This window comes from Theropithecus gelada, chromosome 20 (assembly GCF_003255815.1).
Source record: "Theropithecus gelada isolate Dixy chromosome 20, Tgel_1.0, whole genome shotgun sequence".
NCBI lineage: Eukaryota > Metazoa > Chordata > Mammalia > Primates > Cercopithecidae > Theropithecus > Theropithecus gelada.
This window is the reverse complement of record NC_037688.1, coordinates 62,870,247-62,894,054: the sequence shown is the minus strand read 5'-3', so window position 1 is coordinate 62,894,054 and position 23,808 is coordinate 62,870,247. Positions and strand designations below refer to the sequence as shown.

Genomic DNA, 23,808 nt, shown 5'->3' with positions numbered 1-23,808 from the left:
GCCAACCTCCCTTCTGGCCCTGTGCGGGTACATGTCGTTACTTACATTCGGTCCCTCAGTGGTTCTGTGGAAGGCCCTAGGTGCTGGTACACCTCATTCTCCTATGCCAAATGAGGACACCTCATAGCATCACTCAACTGTTGGAGCTTCCCAGTGTTCAACATGGACATCAGAAGTCATTTAGGAATGCAGAACCAATAGGTATCAGAAGAAGTCAGACAGATCTTTTCTAAGACAGAGTCTCTGTCGCCCAGGCTGGAGTGCAGTGGCACGATCTTGGCTCACTGCAACCTCCACCTCCCGGGTTCAAGCAATTCTCGTGCCTTAGCCTCCCAAACACCCAGGGATTACAGGTGCCCAACACCAGGCCCAGCTAATTTTTTTATTTCTAGTCGAGATGGGGTTTCATCATGTTGGCCAGGCTGATCTTGAACTCCTGACCTCAGATGATCCAACCGCCTCAGCCTCCCAAAGTGTTGGGATTAAGGCGTGAGTCATCTTGCCCAGCCAGACAGACCTTGATTTGAGTTCCTGTTTTGCTATGGACTAGCATGGGCAAGTTATATAACCCTTGTAGATCTCAGTTCTTTCATCTCAAAACAGACTAACTTTACTCTCTTCATATAGTTATCATGAGAATAAATGATAGAATGCAAGTTAAGTGCTTACAAGAGTATGTGGCACATAGTAAGTGTTCAATATACACCAGCTATTGCATTATTACCTTGGATGGATCTTAGAGGAGAAGTAACTTGCCTGAGTCACCCAGTCAGTTAGAGCTAATGCCAGGGCTAGAATCCAGGCTTCCTGATACCATGCCCGGGTGCTTTCTACTATACCACAGCATCATGAAAGCTGCTTGTGATGAGCTAATATGGCTGTTGGCTGGGATGGGTGCAGGGGGTGCTTACAACTACTGGGCAGTAAAAAATGAGAAATGGGGCCGGGACTGGTGGCTCACACCTGTAATCCCAGTACTTTGGGAGGCCAAGGCAGGTGAATCGCCTGAGGTCAGGAGTTTGAGACCAGCCTGGCCAACATGGTGAAAACCTGTCTCTACTAAAAATATGAAAATTAGCAGGGTGTGATGGTGCATGCCTGTAGTCCCAGCTACTCAGGAAGCTGAGGCAGGAGAATCTCTTGAACCCGGGAGGCAGAGGTTGCGGTGAGCCAAGATCGTGCCACTGCACTCCAGCCTAGGGGACAGAATGAGATTCCATCTCAAAAAAAAAAAAAAAAAAGAGAGAGAGAGAAATGTGGATCCAAATTCTATCGTGGCCTTCACTGGCGTATGTTGACCTAGAGGGGAGGAGCCACTTGAAGCATCACCCTGACTATTTTCTCTTCTCAGAGAGAAGTGGTCCATCTGAATAAGATTCCAGGGCTCCAATCAGAATGCATTAGTAGCAGGGGATAGATCATGTCCTAAAGTCAGTGGATATGGGTGTGGCTGGGTCTCTCTTACCACTTCCACCCAAGGGGACGGGGGAATAAATTTACCCCCAGGTAGGTACCTCTAGAGGTTTCTCTTTCTTTTTCTTTTTTTTGAGGTGGAGTTTCACTCTTGCCTCCCAGGCTGGAGTGCAATGGCGCTGTCTCCAGTCACTGCAGCCTCCGCCTCCCACGTTCAAGCGATTCTTCTGCCTCAGCCTCCTGAATAGCTGAGTGGGATTACAGGCGCTGGCCACCATGTCTGGCTAATTTTTGTATTTTTAGTAGAGATGGGGTTTCACCACGTTGGCCAGGCTGGTCTCGAACTCTTGACCTCAGGTGATCTGCCTGCCTCAGCCTCCCAAAGTGCTGGGATTACAGGCATGAGTCACAGTGCCCGGCCCAGAGGTTTCTATTATAAACAGCACACCCTACATGTATATCTGCTGGCATTTACCTTGAGGTTGTCAGGCAGTTCAGCCCTGCCAGCATAGCCGGGGTTCATGGTGATGAACACAGCACACGTTGGGTTCAGAGAGAGCTCAGTGCCTTCAAAGATGAACATCTTTAGCTTCCGAATGATGGCTTGTTGGATGCTGAGGATCTGCTGAGCGACCACAGACAGCACTTCCACCTGGGGTGAGAATGCCCGGCTGATAGGAGCTCCTGCTTCTGTCTGACAACCACCCTACTCTACCAGAGTCCTCCCACATAGCAAAGAAAGAACCCAATCACCCGGAAACCAACCACACCTGCACATTCAAAATTAGGAGCATGATTTGGGGTTTTGGTAAAAAAAAAACATAGGTTTGCGCGTGTGTGCGTGTGCGTTAATAGTTTCCATAGTATTTTCTCTTTGTTTCAACACCTGGCATAGTACTTGACATACAGTAGGTATTCTGTGTTTATCGATTCATATTGGTTCAAAGATCAGAGATTTTTATATTTCCTGATCTTCATTCATCATCCAAACAGAATTATACACTCTTTTGTGATACGTCTTTTGTACTTCTACTATAGACTTTTATCATGTTGGTATTTGTTTCATTAAATTTTTATTTCCCTTTACTAGATTGTAACAGTCTAGACAGCAAGACCCCTTTTTTTTTTTTTTCTGAGACAGAGTTTCACTTCCAAGTTGGTATGCAATGGTGAGATCTCAGCTCACTGCAACCTCCGCCTCCCGGGTTCAAGCCATTCTCCTGCTTCAGCCTCCCGAGTAGCTGGGATTACATGCACTCACCACCACATCCAGCTGATTTTTATATTTTTAGTAGAGACAGGGTTTCACCATGCTGGCCAAGCTGGACTTGAACTCCTGACCTCAGGTGATCCACCCGCCTTGGCCTCCCAAAGTGCTGGGATAACAGGTGTGAGCCACCACGCCCAGCCAAGACCATCTTTTTTTTTGAGAGACAAAGTCTCACTCTCACCCAGGCTGGAATGCAGTGGCTGCATCAAAGCTCACTTCAGCCTCGAACTCCTGAGCTCAAGCAATCCTCCTGCCTCAGCCTCCTGAATAGCTGAGGTTATTTTATTTTTGTAGAGACAGGGTCTCAACTGTGTTGCCCAGACTGGTCTCAGACTCCTGGGCTCAAGTGATCCTCCCACCTTGGCCTCCCAAAGTGTTGGGATTACAGGTGTGAGCCTCTGTGCCTTGCTATACAACCATTTCACGCTCATCTTTGTAGCATGAGCTTATGCAGAATATCTGATGTATAGTAGTTGCTCAATAGTTTGAAATGGGCAAGTGAATGAATTAATATGATGGAGAGATGGGGATATGTGTATAAAACATGCATCTGTCTCCTTGAGACTCCTTCTGTTTAATTCACTGAGTACCTGCTTTGGAGGTTCTCATGTCTGCCATACAAGAGACATAAGGCCCTGTTATTAAGGGGTGCAGAGCCAAGTAAAAGGCCCCTCCATGCACAGCTTCTTTGTTTTGCAGCCTAGAGGCAGAGTTACCTCGATCCTGTTGAATTCATCAAAGCACGCCCATGCTCCAGCCTGTGCCAGCCCCTTGAAGAACTTCCCCATAGCTTTGTAATCCAAACCATCGGAGCAGTTGAAGACCACGCACTAGAAAGAGGGAAGATGTGGATATCATTCAGGGTGGATTGCATCCCATCTGAATTACCCTGCACCATTCAGCAGCAGTGGGCTCCTCTCTCCTTGCTCTGCTTGAAGGAGCTGGGGTCCACGCTGCCTGTTAATGCTAAACTATCTTAAAGTTCATGCTTACTTCCCAGAATAGGGGTGCAGAGAGGGCCTGGAAGAGAGGGAGGGGATAGATGGCATTTCCTTACCTGCTTAGCCAAGGCTTTGGCCAAATCTTTGGTGGTTTCTGTCTTGCCAGTCCCAGCTGGACCCTCTGGAGCACCCCCAAGGTTCAGCTTCAAAGCTCCCATCAGTGTCCTATGGGAAGAAAATAGGACTTCAGTGCTTGACGTCTAAGACCCAGGAAAGAAACTAACTTTTTATTTATTTTGACTCATACAAATATTTAGGTTAGTGCAAAAGTAACTGCAGTTTTTGCCATTGAAAGTAATGCTAAAAGCTGCAATGCTAAAAGCTGCAATGACTTTTGCACTAACCAAATAGTTAAAAATTTTCCCGATTATATGAGCAATCACTCATATATGAGCATCACTGTAAAAATTTCTATTTTACTCAGCATTGTAACCTCAGAGCCCAGCACATGAGTGGCACCCATAAATATGTGTTTGAATGAATAAATGAATATGTGCATATATATATATATATATATATCTCAAATAAAAGCAAAAATACTCATAACCTCCACATTCCAAAGATCACCAGTGCTAATAGAATGGTGAAAATAAATATATTTATCCAACTAGATTATGAATTCTTTTTTTCTTTTGAGACAGGTTCTCACTCTGTCGGCCAGGATGGAGTGCAGAGGCATGGTCACAGCTCACTGTAGCCTTGACCTCCTGGACCCAAGTGATCCTCCCATCTCAGCCTCCCAAGTAGCTGGGACTTACAGGCACATGCCACCACACCTGGTTGATTTTCGTATTTTTTGTAGAGATGGGATTTTGCCATGTTGCCCAGGTGGGTTGGTCTCAAGTTTCTGGGATCAAGTGATCCACCCACTTTGGCCTCCCAAAGTGCTGAGATTACAGCTGTGAGCCACCATGCCCAGCTAGACTATGAACTCTTAAGTTCAGGAATCATATTTGATTGCATTTCATAACCTCAGTAAATTAATACAGTTCCTGGCATGTAATAGGTGCCAGATATATGTTAGAAATGAATGGTGTAATAACTGTGGTTCCATGGCCCTTGGTATGAGTCTGTATGTTTTCATTTAGCACTCTATCTTGTAATCATTTGAATATGTCTCTCCCGACCCCCCAGTTAGATTTAGGGTTTCTTGAGGTCATGCATGGTGCACAGGAAACTTCAAAAAATGGTTGTTGAACAATGAGTGGAATAAATACATGAATGAAGAGCAAAAGTCATGACCACAAAAAAACAAGTGGTTGAGGATTTTGAAGGGAGAAAACATTCCCAAGCATTATTTTTGCAATCTAAAAAACTCCCACTGTAAGGACATATATAAAAGCAAAGAACATCTAAACATCACAAAACCGACAAGTTCACAAAATCCCGATCTCAAAGGCTGAGTTCCACAGAAAATGTCAGAGCACTTTGCTGAGCACAGAATGGCCAGATCTTTTCATGAGACTGGCTGGCAGAGCATAGAGACCCCTTGGCTGCATTCTTGACCTCACTTCTTGTCTATCTTATGGCCATAGAATCTCCAGGTACCATCTTGATTCCTGCCATTGGAGAGCCCTCTACGTCAAGTCCTGTGCCATGTTCATGGACGTGCACCAATATTCCACTTGTTGGTTCAAATATATTGATTTGCACTAGAACTATTACTGGGTTCTCATTTCTAGCCTGAAGACCTAGTTTGCATGCCCATCTTTGGGACTATGGAGAATCTAACAATCTGAAGTGTGAAGGGTAAAGGTAACCCAAGACATCCCTAACTTTCCTCCCCAGAGTCTTCTTCCCCTGGAGTTCTCCATTCACCCGTCAGATCTAGGAGCTCCAGAGTGTACCTGTAGCAGCGGTCTGTGAGGGGTGTGATCACCAGCCGAGGGGAGTTTCCCAGGTACTCATAGCCATACAAGGCTTCTGTGGTGATAATCTGCACCTGTACATCCTGGGCCACCCAGTAGTAGCGCAACTGTGAGATCCACTGGAAATCATTCAGATCAGAGACCCTGTCCTCAATTAACTTGGCCACCACGTCGCGGGCTGTTGGGACACAGATGCAGAAACACACACACAGAGCCATCAGAACTCTCCATCTTCGTAAGCTCCTCAGTTAGAAGTGGATGTTATCAAGGTCCCCCATTCTCCAAACAATTTTATTTTATTTATTTATTTTTTGAGATGGAGCCTTGCTCTGTCCCCCATTCTGGAGTGCAACGGCGTCATCTCAGCTCATTGCAACCTCCACCTCCTGGGTTCAAGCGATTCTCCTGCCTCAGCCTCCCAAATAGCTGGGATTATAGGTGCACGCCACCACACCTGGCTAATTTTTTGTATTTTTAGTAGAGATGGGGTTTCAGCATGTTGGCCAGGCTGGTCTCGAACTTCTGACCTCAAGTGATCCGCCCACCTCGGCCTCCCAAAGTGCTAAGATTACAGGCGTGAGCCACCGCGCCCGGCCCAGACAATTTTAGATTTCTCAAGCCTCCTTGCCCACCCCCACCCTGCAGGCAGCAATATCTGTTAGAAGCTGGTATTTGCTTTCTCCCAAAACCAGGCAGAGAATCTGCTTCACTATCTTCTCTCAGACAGCACAGCAGAGGTATTAAAGGTGCGTGCTCTGAAATCAGACTGCCTGGGTTCAAATTCTGGTTCCACCACAACCTAGCTGTGTGACTTTGGGTAAGTTCCTCGACCTCTCTGTTCTTCAGTTGTGTAATCTGTAAAATAGGGATCATATAGTACCTACATTATAGGGTTATCATGAGGATTAAATGAATATATATGCACATACGTACATGCCTACATCTAGACACAATAGAAAGAGCTGTTCTTGGCGTATGAAAATGTTATACAGGTATTAGCTACTGTTATCATCCCCAAATTCTTGGAAGTCTGAGCCAGAGGGCTTTGCAATGCATACTGACTCCAAATGCCATCCTATTGCCAATATAACCCTTTTGGTCCTGTTTCAGGCCCCTAGGATATCCTAGGAGAATGCAATCAGCATGGCCTTATATAGCAGGGGAAGGAAGCCCGAGAATCCATGGTTAGATATATCCTTTCCATCTGGAGGCCTGAGAAACCAGCTGGAAGATATACATTTCTAGCTTTTCTCTTTTCTCTCATGGGACTGTAAGCCTTGATTTAATTTTATCCAAGTGACAGGGGCCTTGAAGTTGAAGAGTGGATCTAGGCTGATGAGAATCATTCATTATGTTTTTGGTAACTCAGGTGGAGAGCTATGGAGATCTCAGAGCTAGTACAGCAGACTCAAAAGATTCAGAACCTGGGGCTTAGAGAGGTAACTAACTTGCTGAGAGGCACACAGCTATAATAGCAAGCAACAGAAGTGCCTGTGTCTGTCTGCTTCCAAGCCTAAGGGACTTTTCAAAGGGTTGCTTCCATTGAACCTTTCCTGCCTCTCTGTGACAGTCTTCTTTATTACAGTAAAATCCAAAACCCTGCAGGGAAGAGTCCTTGAAGACGATTATATCCACAGCTTTTTCTTCCTTCCCAAGGAATTTAATTCTCCTCCTGGCTCTTGGGGAAATATACAGGGGAACCACCTGATATGTTCTCCCAAGGAAGAGGGTATAGGGCAGGAGTATGGTATGCCTGAGGGATCCAAGAGGAAAGTGAATTTCAAGGGATTGAGTTGGGGATGCCTTCACCATGCAGTGTGTGTATGTGCACTTGCATGTGTGTGTGAGTGTATATGTGTGTGGGTACATGCGTGTGTGCATACATGCATGCTTGTGTTTGTGAACCCAACCACACTCGGGTACCCTGGGCAGTATAACCACATCTGCACCAATTATTCCTAACAGCTGAGTATGTAGCTGTATGAAGAGCACATTTTCCCTTGTCTCTCCTTGATGTTATGCTGGTCTACCTAATGAAATCAGATTGAAGTGAGCATTAACCTGAGGGGAATGAGATGCCATGAAATGCCAGTAGGAAGCTGGGTGTGTGAGCAAGAGGCTCTGTTCCCAAGCAACCAGCCTGGTCCAGCCCTAGTTTCCTTGGTGATGGAGAGAGGGTGTGGGGGTGGTTTGTTTTATATAAAGACCCCAGTTTTTCCTCCTCCTCCTCCTCTTCCTCCTCCTCTTTTTTTTAAAGGAGGAGCTGGAAGGCATCCTCTCTCACCACCCACTGCTTGCAACATTGCCCATTTCCAGTCCCTTAGGCTTGGAAGCAGACAGACACAGGCGCTTCTCTTGCTTACTATTATAGCTGTGTGCCTCTCAGCAAGTTAGTTACCTCTCTAAGCCCCAGGTTCTGAATCTGTGAAATGTCTATGAAAATGAGATAATGTATGTCAACCACTTAGCACAAAGCCTGGCACCTAGCAAGGATGCAAAAATATTAGCTACAGTTAGCCAAGGAAAGGATTCCACGTTAGCGAAGCTCAGAAATGACTTTGGCCATCATTGTCTCAGTACAGGCCCTGCTTGGAGGGCTCCTGGAAATCAGTTTGGGGGTGGGAGAGGAAACACAGGTGGAGAGCCCTTCGGCGTTGGCTTCTCTCCTTCCTCCTCCATCTTACTCTCAGTTGGAGAAAGCTCTCCCTAATGAGGAAGGAAACCCTGAATTATTCCATCCAGGAGAACTGAGATGAGCAAGACTAGACTGCTTCTCCTGGACAGTCAGTAATGACAGGGGAAGCCCATTGGCTTACCGTGGACATCGATGACTGTGAGGGCCCCGAGCGTGAGTCGAGCTCCACTGCTCAGCTTCCCTCGCACCAGCTGGACAATCTGTGCAATCTGATCATTGCTCTTTTTCAGAAAATTCTGGCAGGGGCAGAGGAGGGGACAACTGGTTACATTTGACTCTCCTCTGGTAATCCCTGTGTCAAGAAATGGTACCATGGACCACCGGATGGCTCAAGCCAGACTCCTGGGTGTCATCCCTCAAGTCCACCTTTTCCTTACCCCAGTCCTTAATCTCTGAATGAATTCCTAATGCATTGTGCTGAAAGAGGCAAGATTTGGAAGGTTTCATACTCCATAGTTTTATTTTTATACTATTGTGGAAAAGGCAAAATTACAGGAGTGAGCAGAAAATACCTTGGTAGTTACTGGAGACTTGGAGTAGAGAATGCAACTGACTACAAAGGGCCTGAGGACATTTTTTTGGATGGTGTGGAACTGTCCTATATGCTGATTGTGATGGTGCCTACACAAATGCATGTGTTTATCAAAACTGAGAACCGTATGCTAAAAAAGGTGAATTTCACTGTATATACCGTAAATCAGAATTAACCTCCCAAATTGGAAATTTTTTCACATTAAAGAGACAAAGGAGCTATAAAAACAAAATGCAACATCCTGGACTAGATTGCATCCTGGACCAGGGGGAAAAAAAAAAAAAAAAGATAGTAGGGCAATTGGCTAATTTTATTTATTTATTTATTTATTTATTTATTTATTTATTTATTTATTTGAGACAGAGCCTGACTCAGCCTCCCAAATAGCTGGGATTACAGTTGTGCACAACCACACCCAGCTAATCTTTGTATTTTTAGTAGAGATGGGGTTTCGCCACGTTGGCCAGGCTGGTCTCGAACTCCTGACTCAAGTGATTCACCCACCTTGTCCTCCCAAAGTGCTGGGATTACAGACATGAGCCACCACGCCCGGCCTGTCATTTCTTTTTCAAGATGACAAAATTTAAAATAGCCAATTTAGAAAGGTCTATAGATTAGAGAATAAAATCGTTATCAATGTTGATTTCCTGATTTGGATAACTGTACAATGGTTGTCTAAGATGTTAATATATGAGGAATCTGGATGAAAGATATATGAAAATTCTTTGTATTATATTTTCAGCATTATTTGTAAGTTTCACGTTATTTCAAATTAAAGAGGAGAAAAATAAAAGAAAAAGAAAACTTAAAAAGGAAAAAAAGTAAGACCACCCTAGGTTCAAACCCTGCCTTTCCTACTTTCTAGCTATGTGGCTCTGGGCAAATGATTTTAAGCTTCCGAGTCTCAGTCTCCTGGTGTGTCAAATGCAGATTTTTTTTTTTTTTTTTGAGATGGGGTCTTGGTCTGTCACCTAGGCAGGAGTACACAGGCACAAACATGGCTCACTGAAACCTTGACCTCCTGAGCTCAAGCAATCCTCCCACCTCAGCCGCCTGAGTAGCTGGGACCACAGGCACATCCCATCACTCCTGGCTAACTATTTGTAGAGAGGGGGTCTCACTATGTTGCCCGGGCTGGTCTTGAACTACTGGTCTCAAGCAATCCTCCCGCCTTGGCCTTCCAAACTATTGGGATTACAGGCATGAGCCACCATATCCTGCCCTAAATCTAGATGATCATAGCTGCCTCTTCAAGCTGTGTTGAGGATTAAATGAGGTAGTGTATGTGCTGTTGGGGCTTCTCCCCACATCTCTCCTAAACACAGCTATTCTAGACCAAAGTGTCTTCCTGCTGGCATACACCATGCTTTTCATCTTCAGGCTTTTGCATACTCCAGGTCTTCTCTCTGGAACACTCTCCCTCCTATTTTCTGTTCAGCTAATCCCTACTTATATTTCAGGTGTCCTCCTAGACACCACTTTTCTGGGAAATCTTCCCTAATCCTAACTTCCCTCCCCTCACTCTCTTACTCTTTCCTTCCTTCCTATTTTCCTCCTTTCCTTCCTTCCTTTTTCCTCCCTCCCTTCCTCCCTCCCTCCCTCCCTCCCTCCCTTCCCTTCCCTTTCCTTCCTTCCTTCTTTCCATCCCTCCCTCCCTCCCTTCTTCCTTCCTTCCTTCCTTCCTTAAACCCTCCCTCCCTCCCTTCTTCCTTCCTTCCTTCCTTAAACCCTCCCTCCCTCCCTGCCTCCCTCCCTTCCCATACTTACTAGATGTCTGTTCTTTCCTTATCACAGTTCTATACAAGAGCCTTTTTCTCTCCCCCACTAGACCATAAATCCTTGAGGACAGGGACTATGTCTGTCTCATTCACATCTAATTACCTTTGTTAGCAGCAGTACCAGCACAGAGCAGATGCCAAACCAATATTTGTTAAATGAATAATAAATGGTTGGAGGGAGGGAGGGATGATTATTCTGTGTCAACACCTGCTTCCTTTAGGGCCTTGGTATATGATGGGAAACATTCTCCCTATCTATGGGTGGGAAAACTGGGGCACATGAATCCGCCTCCATCACAAAAAGTCAGAGATACTGTCACAAAAGTCAGAGGATTTTAGAGTTTCTAAACTTTGTTTTTTTTTTTTTTTTTTTTTTTGAGAGGGAGTCTGGCTCTGTCGCCCGGGCTGGAGTGCAGTGGCCGGATCTCAGCTCACTGCAAGCTCCGCCTCCCGGGTTCACGCCATTCTCCTGCCTCAGCCTCCCGAGTAGCTGGGACTACAGGCACCCGCCACCTCGCCCGGCTAGTTTTTTGTATTTTTTTAGTAGAGACGGGGTTTCACCATGTTAGCCAGGATGGTCTCGATCTCCTGACCTCGTGATCCACCCGTCTCGGCCTCCCAAAGTGCTGGGATTACAGGCTTGAGCCACCGCGCCCGGCCGAGTTTCTAAACTTTGAAATGATGTACGTGAAAGCAGTTTGCATGTGTACAGTGCAATATGTCTATTAGGATTTATCAATATGGAATCTGTATAAGTTTAAACAGTGGCCAAATTTTATGTTCTAATTTCAGTTTATACAGCAAAATATAGGAAATTAAAACATATTCTAATACACAGCCAATCCTCTAAGAGCAGTAAAGGAGATCTGGTGAGATATTCATGGGGAATGAGACCATGGAAGAAAGGCTGAATATGAAGTTTTCATTCATCCATTTAACAAATATTTGGTCAAGCATGGTGGCTCCCAGCACTTCGGTGGCCCCTTGGCTTAGGAAGAATACAGGAGGTCTCCGTTGGTGGAAATTCTGCCAGGTTGGCCCCTAGAAGCCCAGGGTACAAGACTTAGAATCCTGTAGTCCAGAATTTCTGTCTGGGAAGGACTAGGAGAGGTCTCGTACCATAGAATTGCAGGACAGCTCGAATCCCAAATTCTCCATCCCACTGTCCTCATGGGAACCCTGATGTCTGTGATGCTATAAGCCCAAATGATTTTTGTTTAGACAACAAAACATGGCTACTCTAATTATACATCATTCAAATCCTAATTGATGCTTGGATCTCTTCTGTAAGCTTCGAAGCAAGCTCACCTACCGGTAAGGTATTTTCCACCAGGGCTTGGGACACCTCCTGGGTCCAAAAGATGGAGGAGACACAGATAACCACCTGTCCAGGCCACTGTAAGACCCAGTGATTTCGAGCGACCTGGAAAAGTGCAGTGGGCATGTTGTAGGATCAGTTCACGTGTGGTTTTGTAAACTGAGTTTACAAAAACATGCCCCAACCACCTCATCCCCGCAACAAAAACAAAATCTTCCCCCACGCTCAGATGCTACAAGGCTTGACATCTCTGGGATTACCGATTTATGTCTTCCTTTCTGAGTTTTATGAAAAAGAAAAAAAAAAAAAAACTCCAGTCATCTCATCAACTTTGCATTGTTTCCATGCTCCCATTCATCAAATTTTTCCATAGTTATAATCAAGGTGATGTTCAGAGAATTCTCATAACTACTGTTTTTTAATGGCTACCTAATATTGCAGTGCTGAGTCACAACCGTCTGAGCTGTTTCCCCATCCTACAATGTTTTCCCTCAAGCTACACATCAGGAGCAGGCAAACTATGTATATACATTTTTTCATAAATAAAGTTGTATTGAAATACAGCCGCAGCATAAAAAAGAATGAGTTCATGTCCTTTGCAGGGACATGGAGGAAGCTGGAAGCCATCATTCTCAGCAGTCTAACACAGGAACAGAAAACCAAACGCCGCATGTTCTCACTCATAAGTGGGAGTTGAACAATGAGAACACATGGACACAGGGAGGGGACTTCACACATCAGGCCTGTCAGGAGGTGGGGGGCAAGGAGAGGGAGAGCATTAGGACAAATACCTAATGCATGCGGGGCTTAAAATCTAGATGATGGATTGATAGGTGCAGCAAACCACCATGGCACATGTATACCTATGTAACAGACCTGCACATTCTGCACATGTATCCCAGAACTTAAAGTAAAATAAAATAAAATTTTTAAAAAATTTTAAAAAAGAAATACAGCCATGCCCATCATGTAAATATTGTCTGATGCTTTTGTGCTACAAGGGAAAAGCTACAGTACCCATTTACTATACATATGTATCTTATAACATTATGTTGTATACCTGAAATATGCGTAATAAAATTTATTTTTAAAAATAGTTGCTTTGGGAATGTGGCCTGCAGAGTTGAAAATATTTACCATCTGGCTCTTTACAGAAAAAGTTTGATCTGAGGATGAAACTTGATAGATTTGATTTGGATGAAATAATTTCATACCGGTAACTGCTTTTCTTTAATTTTTGATTCAGAGCATGTCATAGGAAAAGGGATTGGTCTTTCATTTTACAATGCAAATACTATTTCAAGGGACAGCAGGCTCAGTCCCCAGGACTTTAGTGTGAGGGTGCTGAGTATTGCTTTGTTCTGTGGGTCCTGGGAATAAGAAAGTAAGAAAGTTAGTCAGTTGTCCGGGAGCAGTGGCTCATGCCTGTAATCCCAGCACTTTGGAAGACCGAGGCAGGTAGATCATTTGAGGTCAGGAGTTCGAGACAAGCCTGGCCAACATGGTGAAACCGCATCTCTACTAAAAATACAAAAATTAGCTGGGTGTGGCAGTGGGTGCCTGTAGTCCTAGCTACTTGGGAGGCTGACGCAGGAGAATCGCTTGAACCCGGGAGGCGGAGGTTGCAGTGAGCCAAGATTACACCACTGCACTCCAGCCTGGGAGACAGAGTGAGACTCCATCTCAGAAAACAAAAAAAGAAAGAAAGAGAGCTAGAGTCAACATGAATGTTACTACAGGCTGGGTATCAAGTTATTCTGATAGGTTCTTTTGTCTTAAGGCTTACATCATACCTGTTTCCCTTAAAGCTTTGGGAACATGAGTTATGCCATTCAGGGCATCTGTAAGGTAAATGAATTATTAAGGGACTCTAAATAGACCTTGTGCCATTAATTCCATTTGACAAAAAGGACTGGTCCGTGGCAACCAGAGGGTTCCAGCTAACCCTCTTCTCTTGCATCACCTGCTTCTAACTGCCAACATCTCACCAGGAGTAGGTTCATTGCCTCAGGGTTCACAGGTAAAGGAAAGAGAGGTGCAGAGGGACAGGTTTTGGTAGAAGGCAGAGCGTCCAACTGAACTACTGATACATGAACCTTCTCCCCAATGTTCTCTTTAGTGCACTAGTGTCCCGGCACGTGTACCCCGATTCTTGTTTACCTTGACATATGCTTCAATCCCAAGTCCAATGACTTCTCGCATACTGGCAAGCATCATCTGCTCCACCTGCTGGAGCCACTTTTCCACCATGCCCTATGGAGCAAGACAGAGAGAGGGTGCAACAGTCAACCAAAGCCCAGAGGCAGGGACAGTGGGTAGAACGCAGCTTTCTCTCTGGACACGGCTGGAGGGAGGCCAAAGGCTAGGCACCTTTTCAAGTCAATATTGTCTCTTTCCCAGTTCTCTGTTTTTTTTTTGACATGGAGTCTTGCTCTGTTGCCAGGCTGGAGTGCAGTGTCACGATCTTGGCTCACTGCAACCTCCGACTCCCTGGTTCAAGAGATTCTCTTGCCTCAGCCTCCTGAGTAGCTGGGATTACAGATGTGCACCACCACGCCCAGCTGATTTTGTACTTTTAGTAGAGACGGGGTTTCACCATGTTGGCCAGGATGGTCTTGACCTCCTGACCTCATGATCTGCCCGCCTCAGCCTCCAAAGTGCTGGGATTACAGACATGAGCCACTGCACCTGGTCTCTCTCTTTTTTTTTTAAAAGAGAGAGACAGGGCCTTGCTCTGTCATCCAGACTGGAGTGCAGTGGCACGATCCTGGCTCACTGCAGCCTTGAACTCCTGCCCAAGTGACTCCTGCCTCAGCCTCCTGAGTAACTGGGACTACAGGCACATGCCACCATGCCCGGCTAACTTTTAAATATTTCTGTAGAGCCGGGGTCTCTCTATGTTGCCCAGGCTGGTCTTGAATTCCTGGCCTCAAGAGATCCTCCTGCCTCAGCCTCCCAAAGTGCTAGGATTACAGGTGTGAGCCATGGCACCCGGCCCCAGCCAATATTCTTTATCTGCTTTACACTTATTTTCTGTATTCTCAGAAGCGTATGCCTTCTAAAGGGGAAATAGATTTTTTTTTTTTTTCCAAGACGGAGTTTCACTCTTGTCACCCAGGCTGGAGTGCAATGGCACGATCTCAGCTCATTGCAACTTCCGCCTCCCGGGTTCAAGCGATTCTCCTGCCTCAGCCTCCCAAGTCGCTGGGATTACAGGCATGTGCCACTACACCTGGCTTTTTAGTAGAGACAGGGTTTCGCCATGTTGGCCAGGCTGGTCTCGAACTCCTGACCTCAGGCGATCCACCCGCCTTGGCCTCCCAAAGTGCTGGGATTACAGTGTGAGCCACCATGCCCTGCCCATTTTTAACATGCATTACTTTCATGTCATTTTCTGAAACAGACAACTTCTCGGAAGGCAAATGAAACATCTATCAGTTCATAAAATAAATTGCATCTTTTAAATGAACAGCTCTGATTCATGCATTATTCCAGTGGGTCTCAAACTTTGCTGTTCCTTGAAATCACTTGGAGATCCTTTAAAAATACTGATGACTGACTCCCATCCCTAGACTTCCTGATTTAATTGGTATGGGATGCAACCTGGTCATTTGGATTTTGATTAAAGCTCCATAAGGAAATTCAAATACGCAGCAAATTATTCAGTGTTAGAATTTCAGGTAACTGTAGCTGTTGACTTCAGGTGCTTGTAAGCTAGCTGGTGTCTGCATTGGTAATGTGACTCCTGGTTGCTGCAGTTTATATGTGTGGGTGGCAAAAACAGTTAACAAAGCAAGGCTAAGCTTGCTTGTCTGTTTCCACTTGAGGATGCTGTCACTGAGCAGAAATGGAAGTAATTTATACTTTACTCATTATATAAGGACATATGTATGAAAACCTGAGTTAAGTAGCATTATAGCTCTCATTGATTCTATGATGTTTTATTGATCTTTAAAATGAGTGCCCCGGGAAGATACCTGTCTAACTGAATTGCTTTCAACTGAACTCCACATGTGGAAATCTAAACAGCATCGGCTGTTTTGATCTGATTCCTGCAATTGACTCCACATCGAGTTGGGTTAAAATCCACAAATTTAATATATCATGTGGGTTGCAGTATAATCTCCATCTTAGAGATGGGTACACTGAGACTAAGAAAGACTGAGTCACTTCCCCAAATCTTCAGTCGTTACATTGTGGAACCTGAGTGTTCCATACCCCAGGCAGTCTGGAACTAGAGTCCCAGTGCTTAGCCAATATGCTCTCTGGTTTACTTTGTTATGGAGAAAAGAACCAAAAATGGGTAAGAGGAGTTACCTTGGCATTAGCTGGGTAGATTTTCTGGATGAATGGAACAGTTTCTTTTTCTGAGCTGATCATACCTACAATTTCCAGATTGTCTATAAACTCGAGCTTGGCAATTCCTTCAAAGCACTTCTTCAAGTGTGGCTGCACTCGGAGAGGGTCCTTTGTCTCAGACAAGATTTCCAGTAGCTCATCATTTGATAGGAAGAAGAACCTATTTCAAAGCAAAGAAAGATGGTAACTGCGACCTCTTCCAAGAACTTTTTCTAGCAAGGTGATACTCTCTGACAGGTAGTCCACACCTAGGTGAATACCAGCTATGTCCTGCGGTCTTCACAAAGGCCCACCACTCTCTTTTATCACTTTTCATCTGGGGCATGGAAGGTGGAGTTTTGCTTTTCTTAAGAGATGAGGTCTTGCCATATTGCCCAGGCTAGACTTGAATTCCTGGGCTCCAGCAATCCTCTCTCCTTAGCCTCCTGAGTAGTTGGGATTACAGGCATGAGCCATTACATTCAGCTTGGAGATGGTTTTGAATCTGAGATACCAAACTTGATTTAGCTAAAAGGCCAAGAAGCGATGGTTTTCTCTAAGAGCAAGAGAAAGAATAAAAGCTGGCATATGTGGGTTTCATAGGGCTGGGGGGTGGGTGCTATCAGCTGAAAAGAGCCCAGGCAGAACAGCAATTCTCAACTTTGTCTGCACTTTAGAATCACCTGGGGAGCTCATACGAAATGCCAGTGCCACAGTCCCACTGCCCAGAGATTCTAATAGAATTGATCTGGGGGTGCGGCTGATGAAATTTGTATTTTTTAAAATTTCAGGTCAGTTCTAATGTCAGTGTTGAGAACCGCTGGGTAGGGGCAGGAGAGAGAGACTTCCTTGTCTTTCCTTCTCTCCAACCATGCAGGAACATTGTACAGGCATGAAACAAGAAAGCAAATGTTAACAATGAGCCTACCTACATGCAGAGGCCTCTACCATCTTTCATTTTATTTATTTATTTATTTATTTTGAGACAGCGTCTTGCTCTGTCACCTGGGCTGGAGTGCAATGGTGCAGTCATAGCTCACTACAGCCTCGGCCTCCAGGGCTCAAGCAATTCTCCCACCTCAGCCTCCCGAGTAGCTGGGACTACAGGCGCATGCCACCACGCCCGTCTAATTTTTGTATACTCTGTAGAGACGGGGTCTTGCCATGTTGCCAAGGCTAGTCTCGAACTCCTGGGCTCAAGTGATCCATCCACCTCGCCTTCCAAAGTGCTGGGACTATAAGGGTGAGCCACTGCACTCGGCCCTCTACTATCTTTTAAAGATAATAAGACAATTTCATCTCTTATTCAGGCCTAAAAGCAGCAACAATAAACCTTCAGAAAATGTCCAATGTTCAAACCTGTACTGTGACCATCAGGCTGATGGAGGGATTTTGTGATTATGGTCTTTACCAAATATGGTGGATTACAAAAATGGCCACGATATTTACAGTTCCTCTCATCAAGGAGTGGAGTCTGTTTTCACATTTCTCAAACTTGAGCTGGCTCTGTGTCTTGTTTTGGCTAAGAGAATGTAAGAGAACACGAGTCTGTGCAAGTTCTAAGCCTAGGCATCAAGAGGCCATGATGCTTTCACTCTTGCTGCTCTTAGGAACCCTGTGACCACCACCTTATAAATAAACCCAGGCTAGTCTTCTACAGGATAAAAGACATGTGGCCCAACTACCTGTTGCCCAGCCAGTAGGAAGCCAATGACCAGACAAGCAATTAAGGATGCTGACTGATGGCTAACTGCAGTCATGAGTGAGCCCCAATGAGACCAGAAGAACCACCCAGTCAAGCCCAGCTCAATCTGCCAACCTACAGAATTATGAGCTAAATACATGATTGTTGTTTCATACTTCTAACTTTTGGGGTCATTTGTTATTCAGCAAAACAAACGAATACACTGTATCTACAGTGTTGAGCAAGTAGAAAGAGTAATAATTATCTGTTGATGACCAACTAACCAATATCCAATGAGATGTCCATTTCTCCCACTCCCAAGTGAAATTCAAATGGGTGATCTCTATGGATATGCACTCCCTCTATCTCCATCATGTGCTATAATGAATAAGGCTCAATGGCCATAAGAGTAGTAATAATACATTTGTATAATTTAAAATTAAAATCTTTTTTTAGCAATCTGTATTTTCAAGATGCAATTAAATTATGTGGCTATCAAAAACATTCTCAAAGTGTTTGCTGAGAGTATTTAATTTTATTTCATAAAAATGCATAAAGAAATATCGAGGTATTTGTGTGTGTGTGTGTGTGTGTGTGTGTGTGTTTAACTTAGGGAAAAAGTGTGGCTCAGAGAAGTTAAATGGTTGCACATCTTATCCAGACTTCCTGGGTATCAATTCTAGCTTGATCATTTTATCAGTCTTATATCTTTGGGCAAATCATTATTTTCTCATTTATAAAACAGGGACAATAATAATGTTCCCAAACTCATAAGAGTATTACAAAGATTAAATTAGTTAATAAGTGTAAAGCACTTAGAGCAGGGTCCTGGTGTAAGGTAAATGCTTTATTAGTGCTATTATTCATTTTTTTTTTTTTTGAGAGAGTCTCACTCTTTCACCCAGGCTGGAGTGCAGTGGCACCATCTCGGCTCACCGCAATCTCTGCCTCGCAGGTTCAAGCGATTCTCCTGCCTCAGCCTCCCAAATAGCTGGGATTACAGACGCTTACCACCATACCCAGCTAAATTTTTTATTTTCAGTAGAGACAGGGTTTCATCATTTTGGCCAGGCTGGTCTGGAACTCCCAGTCTTGGGTGATCTGCCCACTTCGGCCTCCCAAAGTGCTGGTATTACAGGCAGGAGCCACCACGCCTGGTCTATTATTTCTATTTTAATTAGGAATAACAGGAGTGGGTCTAGAACTAGAAGCCCAAACCTCAGGTGTTTCCTGAGTTTAATCTCTTCCCAAGCCTTATGCTTCTAAACCAGGGTTTCTTCCACTATAATGTGTTGTCCAATACAAAAGCTATTAGCCACATGTGGCTATTTACATTAAAAAGTAATATTAACTAAGTTAAAAATTGGCTTCCTCAGTCACCTCAGCCACACATAAAGCGCTCAGTGGCCACTGGTGACTAAGGGCTACTAGATTAGACAGTACAGACAAAGAACATTCCTATCATTGTAGAAAGTTCTATTGGATAATGCTGAATTGAATAAATACCAAAGATACTTCTGAGTTTATTTATTTATTTATTTATTTATTTATTTATTTGTTTGTTTGTTTACGAAATGGAGTCTTGCTCCATCGCTCAGGCTGGAGTGCAGTGGTATGATCTCAGCTCACTGCAACCTCTGCCTCCCAGGTTCAAGCAATTCTCCCGCCTCAGTCTCCCAAGTAACTGGGATTACAGGTGCCCCCCTACCATACCTGGCTAATTTTTGTATTTTTAGTAGAGACAAGGTTTCACCATGTTGACCAGGCTGGTCTTGAACTCCTGACCTCAGGTGATCTGCCCCCTTGGCCTCCCAAAGTGCTGGGATTACAGGCATGAGCCACCGTGCCCAGCCATACTTCTGAGTTTCTAACAAATCACTTTTTTTTTGGTAAGCAGGAGGGAACTAACTTTGTGTTCACATAAAGAAACACTAAAATTTATGTTTCTTAAAGGTACATTAGGATCAAACATCCTAATCGGGGTCAAATGACACGCGGTGACTGTCAATGGTGAACTAGTCATGGATAGATTATCAGGAATGTCAGGAGTGAGAACTCACCTTTCTGAAACTAACCTTCTCCTTTTTTTTTTTTTTTTTTTTTTTTTTTGGAGACAGGGTCTGACTCTGTTGCCCAGGCTGGAGTGCACTGATGCAATCTTGGCTCACTGCAACCTCTGCCTCCCAGGCTCAAGTGATCCTCCTACCTCAGTCTCCTGAGTAGCTGGGACCATGGGCACACACAACTAGGCTGGCTTATTTTTTGTATTTTTTTGTACTGGTGGAATTTCCCCATCTTGTCCAGGCTGGTCTCAAATTCCTGAGCTCAATCAATCCTCCCACCTTGGTCTCCCAAAATGTTGAGATTACAGGCATGAGCCACCATGCCTGGCCTGGAACTAACCTAAAACTTCCTTGAATTTTATGCAGAAGATTGGTTTTTGTGGGGGAGGAAAAGAGTCAAATATGTATAAGCATACCTACCAGAAACTACAAAATTTGGTGGTATAAAAAATTGACTGATGTTTCTCAAACACATAGTCTAGGTGCTAATGTTTTTACATGTGTTAGCTCATTAATCTGTACAACAAATACATAGAGTAGGGGCCATTACTATATCCCAGATTTACGGTGGGGAACCTGAGGCTTGGAGAGATTTGCTGGAGGCCTCAAGACTACTAGGTAGAAAAGCTGGGATGCCAAAGGAGGTCTGTTTAACTCCAAAATCCAGGCTCATAGTCATGAATACTCTACCCCCGTAATTCGGAAAAATAACAGTGTTGGTTTGGACAACGTGTGCATTTGACACCCATTGGTGTCCATTCAACCTCACACTAAGTAAAGACCGTGAAGTCATGCACCATTCCTGAAAGCTGTCTCGGAGAATGGAAAACCAGGAAAGAGTATAGACTAGATTGGTTGAAGTCAACTCTTGGTATGAAAAATGGAATTCTACCTACATACGGGGCAAGAATGTAATTCCAAGTAAAAGAACAACGCTGGATACCTGGGGAAGAATAGTCTCTTCTTCTCCAAGTAATTATTCAGCCCTTTCTGGATGTCCTCCAAGAGCAAGTTGGCTTCTTGAAGCTTCTCGGCCATCCGTGGCTGGTCGGCTGCCACCAGAACCCTGTTATCTTTCACCTGGGTTCCATTAAAAAAGGTGAGACTCATCATGAGGTTCCCAAGTTCTGACATTGGTCATTGTAATGAATGTGTGACCTATCAACTGACAGCACTCCTTGTCCAGCTAACTGCCTCCTGATCCCCTTCCTAACTGCACAGGGGTGAATGTTCATGGAACATGACCTTGTTCCTCTGATCACGGTTGACTGGGCAGGGACTGGGTACCTGAAACCAATCAAGCCCAATCATATTTTAACCCAGGGAGTTTAGAATCCAAACCATGACATTCTATACTAGTCTGGGCTGAGTGAGGATTATGTCTCTCTGTGTGATGGAATGGTAGAGCAAGCTAGTCTTGAGAGAGAGACAGAGAGGGGGAGAGAGAGAGAGAGAGAGACTAAGGCAAGGCCAGGAAAGAGGAGCTAAGCTCAGAGAGATGGAAGGAGTTCCTAAGAGAAGAGGCTTCTGGGTCCTAGATCCATCTTTTGTGAGGCTTGGCTGCGCTATCTGGCCTTGGGTTCCATGAGACACCAGTTTGGTCTTCTCGTTTCAGCTATCCTGAGTTGGTTTCTGTCACTTGCACCCAAAGAACCTTAACTAATAAAGAATTGGCTTATGCTGGCTGGACAATCTAAATTCCCATTTATCTCACCCTCGCAAACAAAGCAGGGAAGATAAATTCCCTTGCGGCAAAATCTTTTTAAGTGCACCCCAATTTGATCACACTTGACTTAAAAAAGGAAAATGATTTGACCTCATAAAAGATGCCTCTAGGTGCCTTGCACACCCAATGAACTTACCATCCTTCAAGGCTTGATCCCAATGTTCCTGCTTTAGAGGCCTTCCTTGACACCCTAAGACAACCAAATCACTCTTCCATATTCTAATAACTATTTGTATATTACTTTTTTTGGGGGGTGTGGGGGACAGAGTCTCACTCTGTTGCCCAGGCTAGAGTGCAATGGCGCAATCTGGGCTCACTGCAACCTCCGCCTCCCAGGCTCAAGGGATCCTCCTGCCTCAGCCTCGGAATAGCCAGGATTACAGGTGCATGCCACCATACCCAGCTAATTTTTTATATTTTTAGTAGAGACGGGGTTTCACTATGTTACCAAGACTGGTCTCCAGCTCCTGAGCTCAAGCGATCCACCTGCCTTGGCCTCCCAAAGTGCTGGAATTACAGGCGTGAGCCACCGCACTCAGCCAAGGCAACAAATTCTACGAAGACAGAAATCATATTCTTGCTACCTTCAAGTATTTTCTGATTTCTAGTATAACACCTGGGTCATTGTAGGTACTGAATAAACATTTGTTAAATAACTGAGTAACCAAATGTGGATAATTGTTGGAATTCTAAAAGGATTCTCAAGCTATAAAAGTGTTATTGCATTATCCTGCAACAAATAAAACCTCATAAGAAATGACAGTTAAATAATACAAACTGCCTATAGTTACTGCTTGGGAAGTGGGATTTCAAAAGGCTTCTACTTTCTATCTTATGTATTTGTATTTGCTTTTTTTTTTTTTTTAATTTTTTTTTGAGACAGAATCTCACTCTCTCAGCCTGGAGTGTAGTGGCACGATCCCAGCTCACTGCAACCACCACTTCCTGAGTTCAAGCGATCCTCCCACCTCAGCCCTCCGGGTAGCTGGGATTTCAGGCATGCACCACCATGCCTGGCTTATATATATACACACACACACACGTATATATACACACATATATGTATATATAGTATGTACATGTATATATATGTATATATATACATGTATATATACGTATATATACACATATACACACACATATATATACATAGACACACACACACACACACATATATATGCTATTTTTTTTTTTTTGTATTTTTAGTAGAGATGGGGTGTTTCACCATGTTGTCCAGGCTGTTCTGGCACTCCTGACCTCAAGTGATCCACCTGCCTTGGCCTCCCAAAGTGATGGGATTACAGGCATGAGCCACCGCACCAGTCATATGTTTGCATTTTTAATAATAACAACTTTTGAAATTAGAAGAAGATACAAAAAGATTGATTTTCCAAAACTCCAGTTCATTTATAAGTTTCAAGGAGGGTGACTAGAATGCATAATGAGGAAACACTTGTATTTCTGCTGGTAAGAGTTATTAGGGTATAAAAACTCACCGCTTGAGACATAAGTGATTTCCAGTAACTATCAACAATGCCAAATTTCCTCCCCTCTTCTGGCATCTGGGCTATGATGTCCTCCGAACTGAAGATTGGTTCCAGGTACAGCCAGGTGGCTTGGCATTTCAACCAGGCATCCAAATTGTCTTGTATGCGAATTAGCTTTTCTTCCCATTTCTGTGAATTTAGCATTTCATACCTGAATCGTTAACCTGCCACTCTGCATCACAGGCCCATGGACCAAGCAAATGGATGGAGACATACATTTATTCATTCAGTCAGTCACTTGTTTAACAAATAATTATTGACGTCCCCCTGTTCTCTGTTCACTGCTCCAGGTGATGTGAACATAGCAATGAATGAAACACATGAGAACTTTGCCCACTGTGGAGCTCACGTTCTAGCAGAATAATTATAATAGTTATATACATAATCTGTGACAAGCAATGGTCTAGTGCTTTAAGTATATGGAACCAATTTAATCCCAGAGCCTTACCAGGTAGATGTGATTACAAACCGCATTTTCCAGATGTAGAAACTGAAACACAACAGTTTAGTAATGTGCCCAAGGTCACATCACTAATAAGGAGCAGAGCCAGAATTCAAACCCAGGTCATTTGGCT

General features: G+C 44.2%; 1 protein-coding gene across 1 annotated transcript in view; it reads right to left on the bottom strand.

The window, feature by feature from the left end:
* DNAH3 (dynein axonemal heavy chain 3) overlaps positions 1 to 23,808 on the bottom strand; it is a 205,329-nt gene that overhangs the window by 103,614 nt on the left and 77,907 nt on the right. The window contains exons 23-32 of the mRNA XM_025369846.1: positions 23,183 to 23,362; positions 20,904 to 21,040; positions 16,193 to 16,394; positions 14,036 to 14,128; positions 11,870 to 11,980; positions 8,369 to 8,483; positions 5,532 to 5,730; positions 3,741 to 3,849; positions 3,400 to 3,513; positions 1,889 to 2,065 (exon numbers count right to left, since the gene is read on the bottom strand). Of these exons, the coding sequence (XP_025225631.1) occupies positions 1,889 to 2,065; positions 3,400 to 3,513; positions 3,741 to 3,849; positions 5,532 to 5,730; positions 8,369 to 8,483; positions 11,870 to 11,980; positions 14,036 to 14,128; positions 16,193 to 16,394; positions 20,904 to 21,040; positions 23,183 to 23,362 (1,437 nt within the window). The remainder of the gene's footprint in view (positions 1 to 1,888; positions 2,066 to 3,399; positions 3,514 to 3,740; positions 3,850 to 5,531; positions 5,731 to 8,368; positions 8,484 to 11,869; positions 11,981 to 14,035; positions 14,129 to 16,192; positions 16,395 to 20,903; positions 21,041 to 23,182; positions 23,363 to 23,808) is intronic.